General features: G+C 53.8%; 1 protein-coding gene across 1 annotated transcript; it reads left to right on the forward strand.

The window, feature by feature from the left end:
* Positions 1-301: 301 nt before the first annotated feature.
* On the forward strand, positions 302-11832 carry NCLIV_010360 (putative MORN repeat-containing protein; the record flags this gene model as incomplete). The annotated part of the gene is made up of 16 exons (XM_003880551.1): positions 302-348; positions 1138-1325; positions 2232-2325; positions 2773-3022; positions 3344-3700; positions 3948-4422; positions 5065-5286; positions 5806-6246; positions 6790-7037; positions 7499-8079; positions 8423-8630; positions 8911-9095; positions 9283-9460; positions 9795-10103; positions 10480-11145; positions 11584-11832. 16 exons carry the CDS (start codon positions 302-304, stop codon positions 11830-11832), a joined length of 4698 nt encoding a protein of 1565 aa, XP_003880600.1.
* Positions 11833-12396: the final 564 nt, after the last annotated feature.

Below are 12396 nucleotides of genomic sequence, written 5' to 3' on the forward strand. Positions count from 1 at the left end.
TCCTGCAACACTCTGGAAGGCTCGCCTCGCGCTCCTCTTTCTCCTGGCCAAGTTTCTTCTTCAAAGGCTATGAAGACCATTTGTTTGCACCGCGCCTTCTTTTCTACTTTTTTCTTTTCCCTGGAGTTTCTTGTTCGTCTTCGTCGCTGTCTGCTCTTCCCTGCGCGTCTCCGCCCTGCACTCACCGCTCGGTCTTCTTCGCCTGCCTTCTCTTTATCGATTGCCTTTCCTTGCTTCCATGAGTTTTAGTGATCCTCCTGCGGGAGGCGGGTCCCTTCCTACCCCGCCTTATATTCCGCACATGTCTGAAAATGGACCAGAACATCCACGACAAGATTCCTTCCTCTCGTGAGCCGCACGACCTGTGTTTTCCCTTATCCTCTTTCTTTCGTTTATCCTTTTCAGTTGCTTGCTTTTGGGTTGTGATGCCTCCAGATTTACATGCCGCAACCTCGCTTCAGCCCTCGCTGTCTTCTCTCCTTTTCTGCGGTTTTTCTCCAAGTCGTATGCACCGGCCGTTTCCTGAGGAACAGCTGTATTTTTCCCGAGTTTCTTCGATGTTTTTTTGTTCTGCTTTCTCCGTCTCTCCTCTCCGTTCCGTGGTGCTCCATTGGCAGCCCTCTTCTCGTTTCAACCTGAAAAGCTGCAGCCGGTCGTCCGTTTGGTCTTCCATCTCTCCATCGAGTTCTCTGTCTCGTCTCCACCCCTCAGCCGAGTGAAAACTTCGGCGCGTTCTCCCTTCGTGCTGTTTTCATTTCCCCCGCAAAATCAATCTCGTCCTCGCGTGCCTAACACGTATATGTGGATACAGATCTGTCTATGCAGGCGTTCCTGGTGAATCTCGTGTCTCCTCATGCATAGATACACATGGGCAACGTTCCCGCCTGTCAGTGTACGGGCTTGAATTCCTAGCCGGAGACTTGAACACTTTTCATCCGACTAAAACGCCGCATCGACTCCCATTCAGCGTTCTCGACTCTCATACACACAAGCACACCGTACAATATAAGATGTATGCATGTGCAGAGGTGTGAAGCTTCATGATTCGATTCTCTGAATGTGTTTTGCTACGCGTCACAGAGACACAAAAAGAGATGCATGCAGCGGTTCGCGTCTCTCCTCGCTTTTCGGCCTCAGGTACGACGCCGACGTGGCGAGTTTCGATTTCTCTCTCGTCAACCAGACTGAAGGCGCACGCACTGCGTCTGAAGACCGCGAGGAGTCTTTCCCGAGTCGGCCTTCCTTTTCAGGATCGGCATATCTCCATGGAGATTATGCCGACGCTTCAGAGAGCACAGACAACGCTGAGTTGGAGCGCCGCAAAGGTACATTGCTTTCCCGCGTTCATGTACCTCAGAGGGAAGTTAATCCTCAAACCGCGCTGTCGCACCGGAGAAGAACAGAGACAAAAGAGATTATCGAGCTGTGTGCATGCGTCGCAGCAGTCTCCTCGCACCTTTTTTTTGAAAGTGGAAACGTCTCCGCTGTTCGAGCACCCCGTCCGCTGCTTGCTTGTCCCCCGTGCTGTCTTCCTTCTGTGTTTCCTCTGTTTCTTCTTCCTCTCACCTTTGGAAGGGCAGATAGAGGCGTGTTCGTGCATTTGCGTGCAGATTTCTTCGCCATCGAAGATGGGAACTCCTCCGATTCGGGATCACTCGACGATGACCTGGGGCTCGCCGCTCAACTCACTCTCCTTGTGGGCTTGCCTTCGTCCTTTTCGTTCTCGTGCGCCTCTCCAGCTGTCTCTCTCGGCGATGCGTTCTCGCCGCCGCGCGGCGAAGAGAGTCAGCAGCCCGCGTCGACTCCCCCCGAAGCGAAGCGCAGCGAGGAAGCGAGAGGAGCGAGGAGAGAGGGAGAGACTGGAAACGCGTCCCCGGGGCAAGGCGACTCGAGTGGAGAGGGACGGAGACACGGAGACAGAGACGTGGCAGGCGGCTGTGGGGAGCGCTCGCTCGGCAGAGAAACAAAGGGGTCAAGAAGGCGCTCAAGCGAACAAGTGGAGGCATCGGAGTCAACGCATGCGGACGGTTCGACCTCGTCGCGATCGGCCTGGCAAGAGAGACAGTCTCTTCCTGCGAAGCTGTCGAATGCATTGCGACCGCAGAGACGTCAGGAGGCGGGAAACTCGGGGGAAAACGGGCCTTTCGTGACCACGAGAGAGGACGACAGCCACGAAGGCGCAAATCCGACAGAAACGAATCACAGGAGACACTCGCTTTCGTGCTCTTCAGGGTCGGAAACCAACCGGGAGACTGTTGGTGTGCAGTCTGACGATTCCTTCCCTTGCTACGTCTCTGGGGATCAACGGGAACCCCCCGTTGTCTGGTACGAACGCTGGAAGCTTGTTTTCGCCAAGAACACCTCAGGCTTCTTTCAAGCGAGAGAGAAACATCAGTGCAAAGGTCTTCCTCGACGCGTTTCAGTGTAGAAAAGAAACATGTGCCTATGCTCAATATGGATCTACGTATGCATCATCCACTGGCCTGTATACACATATATATATGTATATATGTATATACATGTTGACACGGAAAACAGCGAGTGGGCCCTTATATTTGTGGCATGTCTCTATATTTTTATGCGTGGGTTCTGTAGACAGTCTGTGAGGCAAAAATGAGGCTGCCCCGTCAGTCTTGGCGTTCGCGGTTTGCTGTTTTAATCTGTGGTTACCGTAGTTTTTGCTCCCGCCAGACGTCGCGTGGAAGCGTCTGCTGCCATGTCGTCTGCGCCCACGTGTTTCTTCACGCGCCTGTCGCTTTTTTCTCTTCTCAGCACTCTCCTCGCTGTTCAACATCCCGTCAGAGGTCCAGAGGTGCACAAGTTTCATCTGCATGCGCCAGGAACCGGCCGAGAAGCGCAAGACAAACCGAGCGCCTGCAGGGAGAGCAGAGGACCCAACGCTCCCCAAAACCCCGGAGCTGAGAATGGTGTTTCGTCTCGATTGCGGGGAGAAGACGGTCGCGTCGAAACGCGCGTAGACGGAGAGCGCAAAGGCATGAATTCGATGCCTCCCGACGCCAAGGTGCGACCCGAAAGCGGGCCCTAAAGAACACATTTGAGTCAGACACACGTGCAGTTCTCTCTTTCTGGCGCTTCTCTGTGTCGCAGCAGAGTCCGTTTCGTAACGGCCGATCGTTCCACATGAAACACGTATCCGAGTGTGCATCCGCCTTCTTGATTCGAGCCTTCGGGGATCGATTTTCACCGGTCTTTTTCTGCATCCCGTTCCGAGCCGCCACATCGACCCCAACATCTGTCTCTCCCTTTCGACGTGCACCTATCTAAGACCTCGACGTTTCGTCTGTCGCGTGATCCCCGCATGATTTTTCCTGGATTTTCCCAGAGCGAGAACCAAGAGCCTGCCTCCGCTCCACCCCCGCGCCGCGCCGCGCCCGCCGTCTCTTCCGCCTCTCGCGACGCAGGTGTCTCCGAGGCAGACTTGGCATGCATCCGAAAGTGGGCGCCGCTTTTCGCGTTGCCAGATTTCACCCCCGCTGGCGGTCGTGGAGAGAACGGGCCTTTTCCGATTCCACCTTCTGTCTCGGCTCCTTCTCTTGACAGTGACGCAGAGACGGCAGGCGACGACGGCAGCGCAGCGAAAGGCCGCGAGAGAGAGGCTGGGTCCGTCTTCTTTCTTCTCTCCTGTCACGAGCGTCTTTTCTTCGGTGTCTCCTGCTATAAACGCGTCGACGCAACGGCCGTAAGACTCGCAAACCCCCTTTTTAGGTTAAGACATCCCCACCAAGTTGTCTCCCCTTTTCTCTCTCTTCCAGCTCTTGCTGTCGCGCGGCGACTGCTCCTGCCTGTCCCAAAGCTGGCCGCCGGGGTGACGGTGTGGGGTCTGAAGTGGATGGCCTGTAGAGGTCTCTTTCTGGTTTTTTCCTCGAATCGTGTGTTTTCGTGTGCTTACCTCCGCGCGTTTTGGGACCGCTCTCGGCGTTTCTCAGGTTCTCCAGGGGGTCTCTCGAGGCTGTCGCGTCCGGTGCGCCGTCTGCGTGCTCAGCAGTGTTCCGTTCTGGGGATCTCTTCTCGTGCGCTTCGCTCCAGTGGCGGCCGCGTTCTTCCAGAGCCTCCAAGCCTCTTCGCCTCTGTGCGCCGCGCCGGAGAGGGGAAGGACGAGGCGGGCGTCGTCGGAGCAGCGCGAGGACGCGCTTTCTGCAGGCACCGAAGAAGAGAACGGTTGCTTGGCGAGCGACGAAGAAGCTAAGGCGAGGGCAGGGGCAAAGAGACTCCGTAGCGTGAGAAAGGATCGACGAGGTCAAGAGAAAGAAAAGGGTGAAGAGGAAGCGAAGGCAGGGGAACAGCTCATCCTCGATTGGTCTGCTCAGGTGAACGCGATTCGCTTCGATCAATTGCGGTACTCCGAGCTCTTCTTCGACTTGGAGGGGAGTCTCACGCCGTTCGTTCTTCTCTTTCCTCCAGGTAAAATCCAGGGGGATTCTTAGCACTGCTTTTTCTCGCGGCGGAAGGCGCATTTGTCGCACACAGAGAGGTGGGGAGAAGGGGATATGCGAGAGAAACAGAGGGAGGACCGGATTCCCAAAAAGGTTCGTGTGCTGCTCAGCGGTCTAAAATTCAAGGCGGGGCAGATCACGGCACGCCGACTTTTTCGTGTGTCTTGCGGACGCAGAGAGCCTCCTCCAGTTAGTGAAGGCGTTTCTGCTGGAGAGAAAAATTCTCTTCTTTTCAAGAAACCCGACGCGCGCATCTTCTGCAGTCTTGGCGTTTCTCTCGCTCTTTCCAGGTAGGCCACGGCTTTTGGCAGGCGCAAAAGCAAACGCAGCAAACTTCAAAGATGGGATCGCTTTCTCGCGTGTTTTCTTTCTCCTGCGCTTCTCCGTTCGCTTTCCATCTCTTCTCTCTTCTCTCTCGCACCCTTTCATCCTTTCTCTCTTCAATTTCCTCTGTTTTTCTTCCGTTCCGTTTTCTCTTTCCGAGTCTCCCTTCTACCGTCCCTTCTGTTGTATCTGTGCTTGTGTCGCTCTTCTCTTTCTCTTCACGCTTTCTCGTCATGCTTTCTCTCTTCTCGTCTTTTCCTTCCAATTTTTTCGATTCCGTTTCCAGCTGCTTTGAACTGCGGATACAACAGCGACGGCTTCGGGAACTTCCACTACCACTGGAGACTGTACGCGTTTCCTTTCCGCGTCTTTCACCGGCGATGTGTCTTCGCTCCCTTCCTCTCTCTTCCTCTTGTCGAAGAACTTTTGCTTCAAAAAAGAGGCTTTCTTGTCGGCGCCTCAAACTGGGCGGTGCGCATGCACCCTGTCGTTCGCCCCGATGTCTGCGGTAAGAACATCCGATACCTTTCCGTCTCATCGGTTCGCTGGCGCTTTTTCTCCAGGGGGTCGGACGAAAAGAAAACACCGCTCCCGCGAAGCCCTACCCGCCCCACTCAGGCTTCTCCGTATAAAAGCCGATAGAAAGACTCACGGGGATCTCTGCTCTCCACATGTACACACGCACATGTCCAAGGCCCCACATAGAGAAAGATACACATGCAAACGTTGATGCTCTTCAGACGCATATATATATATATATATATAAACGTATCCATATAAAAGAAGAGGCAGACGTAGACCTGAGTATCGTGTATGCGTATCTATCTATCTATGTATCTATCTATCTATATCTATCTATCTATCTATCTATCTATATATATATATATATATACATATATACCTGCGTGGATGCGTTTGTGTGTGGTGTCTTTTGCGCCGGCAGCTCGTGATTTTGTTTTTCCATTTCTTTCCCACGGGTTCCATGCTGTTTGTGTCTGAGAGTTCTTTTTCTGGCGCTTTGTTGCAGTCGATTTAGATCGCGTTCAGTTGCGTGTTGAGCAAGATGCTCTTCTCCCGTGCCTGGAGCTCACCCCCTCCGAGCGTTTCTTCGCGACGACGCTACTCCCGGACGCTCTCGCGTCTGCGTCCAACTACCACCCAACGCTTTCTTCTTTCTCTTCTTCCTCTTCTTCTTGCTCTTCTTCTGTCTCTTCCTCTTTCTCTTCTTCTCTCGGTTGCCTCCAATTTGGCGGTGAGGACGAACCGACCAAGGAGACTAGTGCTCGAGCACCCTGTTCCAACGCCCCATCTGACTCTTCTTCGTGTTCGTCTTCTTCGTTTTCGTCTTCTTCGTCTTTTTCGTCTTTTACGCGCCAAGCCGGGAGTTTCTTCCAGGCTGTGAGCACCCTCGCGACTTCTTCGGGCTCCTCACGAAAGCCGTTCTTCCGGAAACAAAAATCTGGCGCAGGTACGTGGAGAATTCTTGAAAACTGGATTTGTGTGCTCCCAAAGATGCCTCTGTACTGGTCGACCTTTGACTGTATGCAGCCTACGCGTAAGAGCACTTACACATATACGCACACACATATATGCACATATATATATATATATATATATATGCATGTATATACAAGTATCCGCAATTGCACACATACGCATGCGAAACCCTATATATACATACATATGAGCATATGCGAATATAAGTATATGTGGATACATGTGGATTTATGCAGACCGAAAAGTCGAGGTGGGGACCGTTTGTGTCAACGTGTGTTCTGGCTGTTGCGTCTGCACGCCACAAACTAGCTGCGATGTGCTCAGAGGTGTAAGGTTTGGCGTTTTTTTGTGAATTTGTTTTTTCTTCTTCTTTTCTCGTCCCTCTCTGCACCTGTGGAGTACCAGAGGGCCAAGTGTCCTTCCTCGCTGCCTTCTTGGCCCAGGACAGAAGCGAACCGAACGGTTTGTTCACGGTGTCCCACTGCCTCTGTGTTCTCTTGTTTTTCTCTGTCAGGCTCCTCCCTTCAGACTTCTGAGAACATTCTTTCTTCTCCTCTCCCTCCTGCTTCCTCTCTCCCCTCTCCTCTCTCCCTCTCCCCTCCCTATTCTTCTTCCTGTTCTCCATTCACTTCTTCTTTCTCTCCGTCTTCTTTAGGTCTGTCGCCTTGTTTCAGTCACTCGCACGGCGTGAATGGAACAGATCCGATAGCATGGCTTTTGGACGATGCAAATCCACCTGAGGCAGGCAGTGCGCTTCACGCGGTGAGACGCTTTTTCTTCTCTTTTCTGCTGACCGTCCATCTCCCTTTCGTTCTCTCTCTGTTTCGTTTTGTAAGGCCGTTTCAGTATTCTACGTGCGTTTGCCCGTCCACCTGACGCCGAGTCACGCGGCACGGGTTCACACAAGAGACACCCGGTTTCTCTGTCTCCGTTTGAAAGGTTTGAGAGTACTTTTTCTTCGCTTCTGAGCCTTTCTTTTTGTCTATCAAGACAATGCATTGCTCTTTTTGTTTCCCTTCTCCCGTGCTGGCTTCCTCGGGTTTGTTTCTGGGATCTCTCCGGTGCCAAGAGCGCCCCCGGTCTCCGTCTGTCTCTGTCGTTTGCCCGTTGCGGCAATCTTCGCCTCAGTGGAGAGAAAACCGCGAATTTGCTTCGCCTAACCGATCTTTCCCCGTCAGAAAGTACTCTCAAGCCTTCCGTGGTTTCACATTTTTCGCGTTCAGGGAGAAGACGGCGCAGGCTGGAAAGAAGCGAGAGAGAAAGAACGGGAAGAGCCGTCTCTCTCTTCTTCAGCGCCTCGTGACGAAGTCTCTCCCCCTATCGAGCGCTCCGCCTCTTCCGTTTCTTCTCGTGCTTGTTCTTCGCACGAGGCGAACCGAGAGAGAAACGCGAAAGAAGCAGGACGGCGAGCTGCGGGAGCGTTTTCCCAATTTTCGCGCGCAGTTAAGAGCCTGACGAGTGGCCGCGAGCTCCCCGTGTCGCAGAAGAACGTCCTCGGTTCGTCTTCCTCGTCTCCTCTTTCGGACGAAAACCCGCCGAAAGGTGTGATTCTCGACCAGTCCTCTCAGCCGTTCCCTTCCCCCGCTCACAAAAAACCTTTCTCAGCTCCTCTCCGTCCCCTCAACTCCCTCGCTGCTCCTCGGTTTTCGTGGAAAAGAAATCTCTCTTTCTCTCTCTCGTCTGTTTTCCCTCCTGCATGCGCCGGAGACGAGGATCGCGAGAAATCTCTCGCAAATGCGGAGTGGGAAGCGTCCGTCGATCTCGTCCGTGCTGCCTTCACACAGTACCTCGAAAAACTCTGCCGGTAAACAGAGCTCGAAGTGAAAGCGTGGAGGAGCTAACCATGTGTATGTATGTGCATGCATGCAACAAATACATATACATATATATATATATATATATATATATATATATGTAATGGTCATGGATTCCTCAGTCGTGTATATCTGTGAGGAGCAAAGGAAGAAATGTGGTGCGTGAACAGTGGGCGTATGCGGGGATCGTTTTATTTGCGTTGGGGGGAGTTCGCTTGTTCTCCACTCTCGAGTTTGTCTGCTCTCCCTCTTCTTCCTGTTCCTGTTTTCCCCGGCTTTCGCTGACTCTCGCTATTCCTCTCGCTGTCTTTTCTCGCGTGAACTTTCTTCTAGAAGCGCAGCGATCGCTGCGGGGCCGCGCCGCAGCGCGCAGCAGCTCTTGCGTGAGCTGCCAAGGCCAGCGGAGGCTGAAGAGGGCGAAGCGAAGCAAGAAAACGAGGGCGAGAAGAAAGAAGAGACAGAGGAGAAAGACGAAAAAGACGACGTGGCCGAGTTCAACGCGCTCTGGCTTCGCGCCTGGACAGGCACGCACAACTTCCAGGTAAAAGCGAGGGAGAAAAAGCACGACGACCGCACACATGCGCGTCAGATGAGACCCGCTCTTCTCTGAATTTTCGAGCCTTTTCCTCGACACATGTCTTTCGTGCGTCCAAATGCCGGACTCTAAGAAAGACTCCACCGTTGGTTTTTCGCGGGTATTTCCACGCGTGTTTTTCTCAGCTTTTTGCGCTGGCGCGATTCACGTTCTCTGCGTTCTCGCTCTCCTCTCCGAAGGGCCCCTGTCCCGTGTTGTCGCTTTTCTGGATTCTCTCGTTCACTAGGTGTGGATTCAACGCCACCGTCTCCCGACTGAGCGGCTGGCGGAGTCGCAAGAAGACGCCGTCTCCTTACCGCCGCAGGAAGGTTTTGGGCGTCTGGTGTATGCCAATGGAGACGTCTACGAAGGCGAATTCTTGAACTCTGTGCGGCACGGCCGGGGCGTGTATTCCAGCAGAGATGGCCTTCGGTACGCGTGCGCCTCCCCGTTTTCCTCAGCGGGAGTTCCGTCCCTTCTCTGACCGCCAAAAACTTCGCGAGAAACACGAAAACGGAGGAAGAGAAAAGCAGCCGCATGTCTCACCCTGCACTTCTCGTCCGCGTTCGTTGTCGCAATGTCTTTCACTCGTGCCGTTTTTTTCGTCATTCTCCATCAGGTACGAGGGCGACTGGGAACGAGACCAGCGCCACGGGTGCGGTGTACTTACACACGACAAGGCGCAGTTCGTCTACGTGGGGCAGTGGCAAAACGACAAGAAGAACGGCGAAGGACATCTCTACTCGTCGACTGAGCGCTACTGGGGCGAGTTTACTGACAATAAATACAGCGGAAAGGTGAGCGCTTTCTGCCTCGTTCGCCGTTCCCGTTTTTACAGCTCCGTGTTTCCTGGCTGCCGACACGCGGCTAATCTGTCTCATTTTCCACACAGACAAAGGACATACTCCCTGGACGCAGCTGGTCGCCAGGCGACGCTGTAGAATGTTCAGTTTCACGCGTTCTGTCTCTTAAATCTCCGTGGTTCCCCTCTCTTTTTCTTCCCATTTCACGCGTTCTGTCTCTTAAATCTCCGTGGTTCCCCTCTCTTTTTCTTCCCATTTCACGCGTTCTCTCTCTTAAATCTCCGTGGTTCCCCTCTCTTTTTCTTCCCATTTCTCGCGTTTGCTGCAGGGGACCTACGTGGAGCGCGTCGGCGGCATCTACTACGAGGGCGAGTTTGCTGACGGCATGTTCCATGGCGTCGGCAAGCTCCTTCTGCCTTCCAGCGTCGCCTCGCGCTCTCCTCGGTCTCACCAGAGACACAGATCGCGTCCAACGCCTCTTCGCTCGGCTCTCTTCGAGCCTTCTTCCTCGTTTTCGTCCTCGTCTTGCGAAGGACGGCGAGGGACCAGTTTCTGTGGGGAGTGGGAGAGAGGGAGAGCGAAAGGTGTCTTTACGTGTATTTACGAGGATGGCCGCATGTACACAGGCTCGCTGAAGGTGAGAAGCCAGAAACTCGCTCTGCACACATACACCCTACATTTCCCGGGTCCTTTCGCCTCTCTTCTTGGCCTGCACGGCGTGCTCCTTTTCTTTTCTCCTCTCCACTTTCCCCCGCTTTTTCGGTTTCCCGTGTCCGTTTCCTTCCCCTTTTCTTTCCCGTACAAACACTGTGTCTTCCAAGAACGACGCACACCCCGCCGCAAAGCCGCCACTCTGCCTGTTTCCGAGGCCGCACGCTGGGCCTCCCGCGTTCTTTTCTTTTCTTCCGCCTTCTCTCGCGAGAGCGTCGACAAGGAGGCTCCCCTCGAGCGACTCTCGCATCTTGCGTTGCAGCCCCGCAGCTTCGCCGCCTTTCCGCGTCTTTCCTTTACAGGATGATTCCTTGATGCCGCACGGCGCAGGGTTGATGACGTTTCCCGACAGTTCGGCCTTTGAGGGGGAATGGCGTGAAGGCCAGCGACACGGCGCAGGGGTGTTCTCCGTCTCGCTCTCTGCGGATTCTGGCACTCTCCAGAAAGATCTTTTCTCTCTCGCGGCTCAAGCGCAGGGTGCATGCACGCCTTCCTCGCCGTCTGCGCTCGGCGTCGCCGGCCATCGTCCCCAGAGTTGCGAGCTGGGGAGAAACGCCGTGCTGACGGTCGAGGGCTCGTGGGCGGACGACGAGCCGGATCCCCGAGTCGAGTGGTCTGTCGCGTTCCCGACGGGAGACAAATACGCGGGATTTCTTCACCTGCCTGCATTCGAGGCCAGTGAGGCGTGCGCCGCTGAGAGAGACGCGTCTTCGCAGGGGAACGGAGCGACGAAACGCGCCTTTGAAGACGAAACGGGCGAGCGAGACGCGCTGAGCGAAGAACCTCAAAACGGAAGGCCCTACGAGGAATCAACCAGAAAGGAGGCGAACGAGGGACAGAGCGGGATGCTTCTCCAGAGAGACTTGAGCCGTTTTGTCCTTCCCCACGGCTCCGGATTCGCCAAGCTGAAGGCGGCGGGAGAAACCTACGAAGGCCAGTGGAAACTTGGCACGCGCGACGGACAGGGGGTGAGATAACGCGATGGTTTCTGCAGATATATATATATATATATATATATATATATATATATACATGTAGCCGAGCGGAAGAGCACATCCGAGAAACGGCCACGAAGGAGACTTTGACGCGAACCTTGCCAAGCACGGAAGAATGAGGGCGAAATGGAGCGGTTTCCCAATGTGCTTGTAGCGTGTGTGCCTGCTTCATCCACACATAAATATACACAAATATACATCTATATATACGTATACATCTATGTACACACCTATACCTATACATAGATATATATATATATATATATATATGTGAAGGAGTTCTTCTTTCGAACGGCTGTTTCTTTCGGTTCGGGCGGTCTTGCGAGTTCTTCCGCTTTTTTTTCTGACGTGTCCTGTTGTTTCGGTGCGTGTCTCTGGATAGCAAAAGTTCTCCTTCTGTTCTTTTCTCAGGAAAGCATCGCCAGCACAGGCGTGAGATACCGCGGAGAGTGGCGGGGCGGCGTGCCTCACGGTCGCGGAGTCTTGACACACACCGACAGTGGTGAGCAACGCGAAGGGCGTTTCCAGGGCGGTTTCTTCCGAGGCGAAGAGGGACAAGAACCTGAAGGGGCTGCAGCGGAACACGACCCGGTTCTCTTTACTGCCTTCCTGCGCTACCCTCTTCACCGCTGTCGGTTTTTCTGGAAATCTACGACATAGAAGAGGGGCGGTATGCGCCGCCGCTAAGGTCGAAACGGAAACGAGCAGGAGGAAACGAGCAAGGGAGAAGGCAGCGAAGGAGACAGCGCGAGAGATCTTGGTTTTTATGGCGAGGCCTGTCGTCGAGAGAGTCCCCGGGAAAAAAGAAGCCGTAGGGCTCTTTGAACTTTTTTCACGCACCCGTGGAAAGCAAACGCTCGGGAAATGTTGCGAACTCTTAAAACAGACCTCGGTTCCCGCAGCAGTCAGAAACACACAAGTCCTCAGAATAGAGGACACAGTTCCCGTTTTCCACAGCCACTTTCTGCAACAGCAGTATCTCTAAAGGCACCGTCTCGACGCAGAGCGAAAGATCTCTGGGTCCACCGAGATGTTCACATGACGAAAGCGATGCCGAGATCCACACTTGTGCATACTTATACATATATACATAAATATTCGTATGCTTATCGGTGTATCTCTGGTGCATAGAGGGCTGTAGAGGAAGAAGGCGGATGTAGACACACTTATGTGTATGGACTTGTGGATTTAGCGAGAGGGGAGCTGCATCCACGTTGTAGGGTT

The sequence above is a fragment of the Neospora caninum genome, chromosome IV (assembly GCF_000208865.1).
Source record: "Neospora caninum Liverpool complete genome, chromosome IV".
NCBI classification, from domain to species: Eukaryota; Apicomplexa; class Conoidasida; order Eucoccidiorida; family Sarcocystidae; genus Neospora; species Neospora caninum.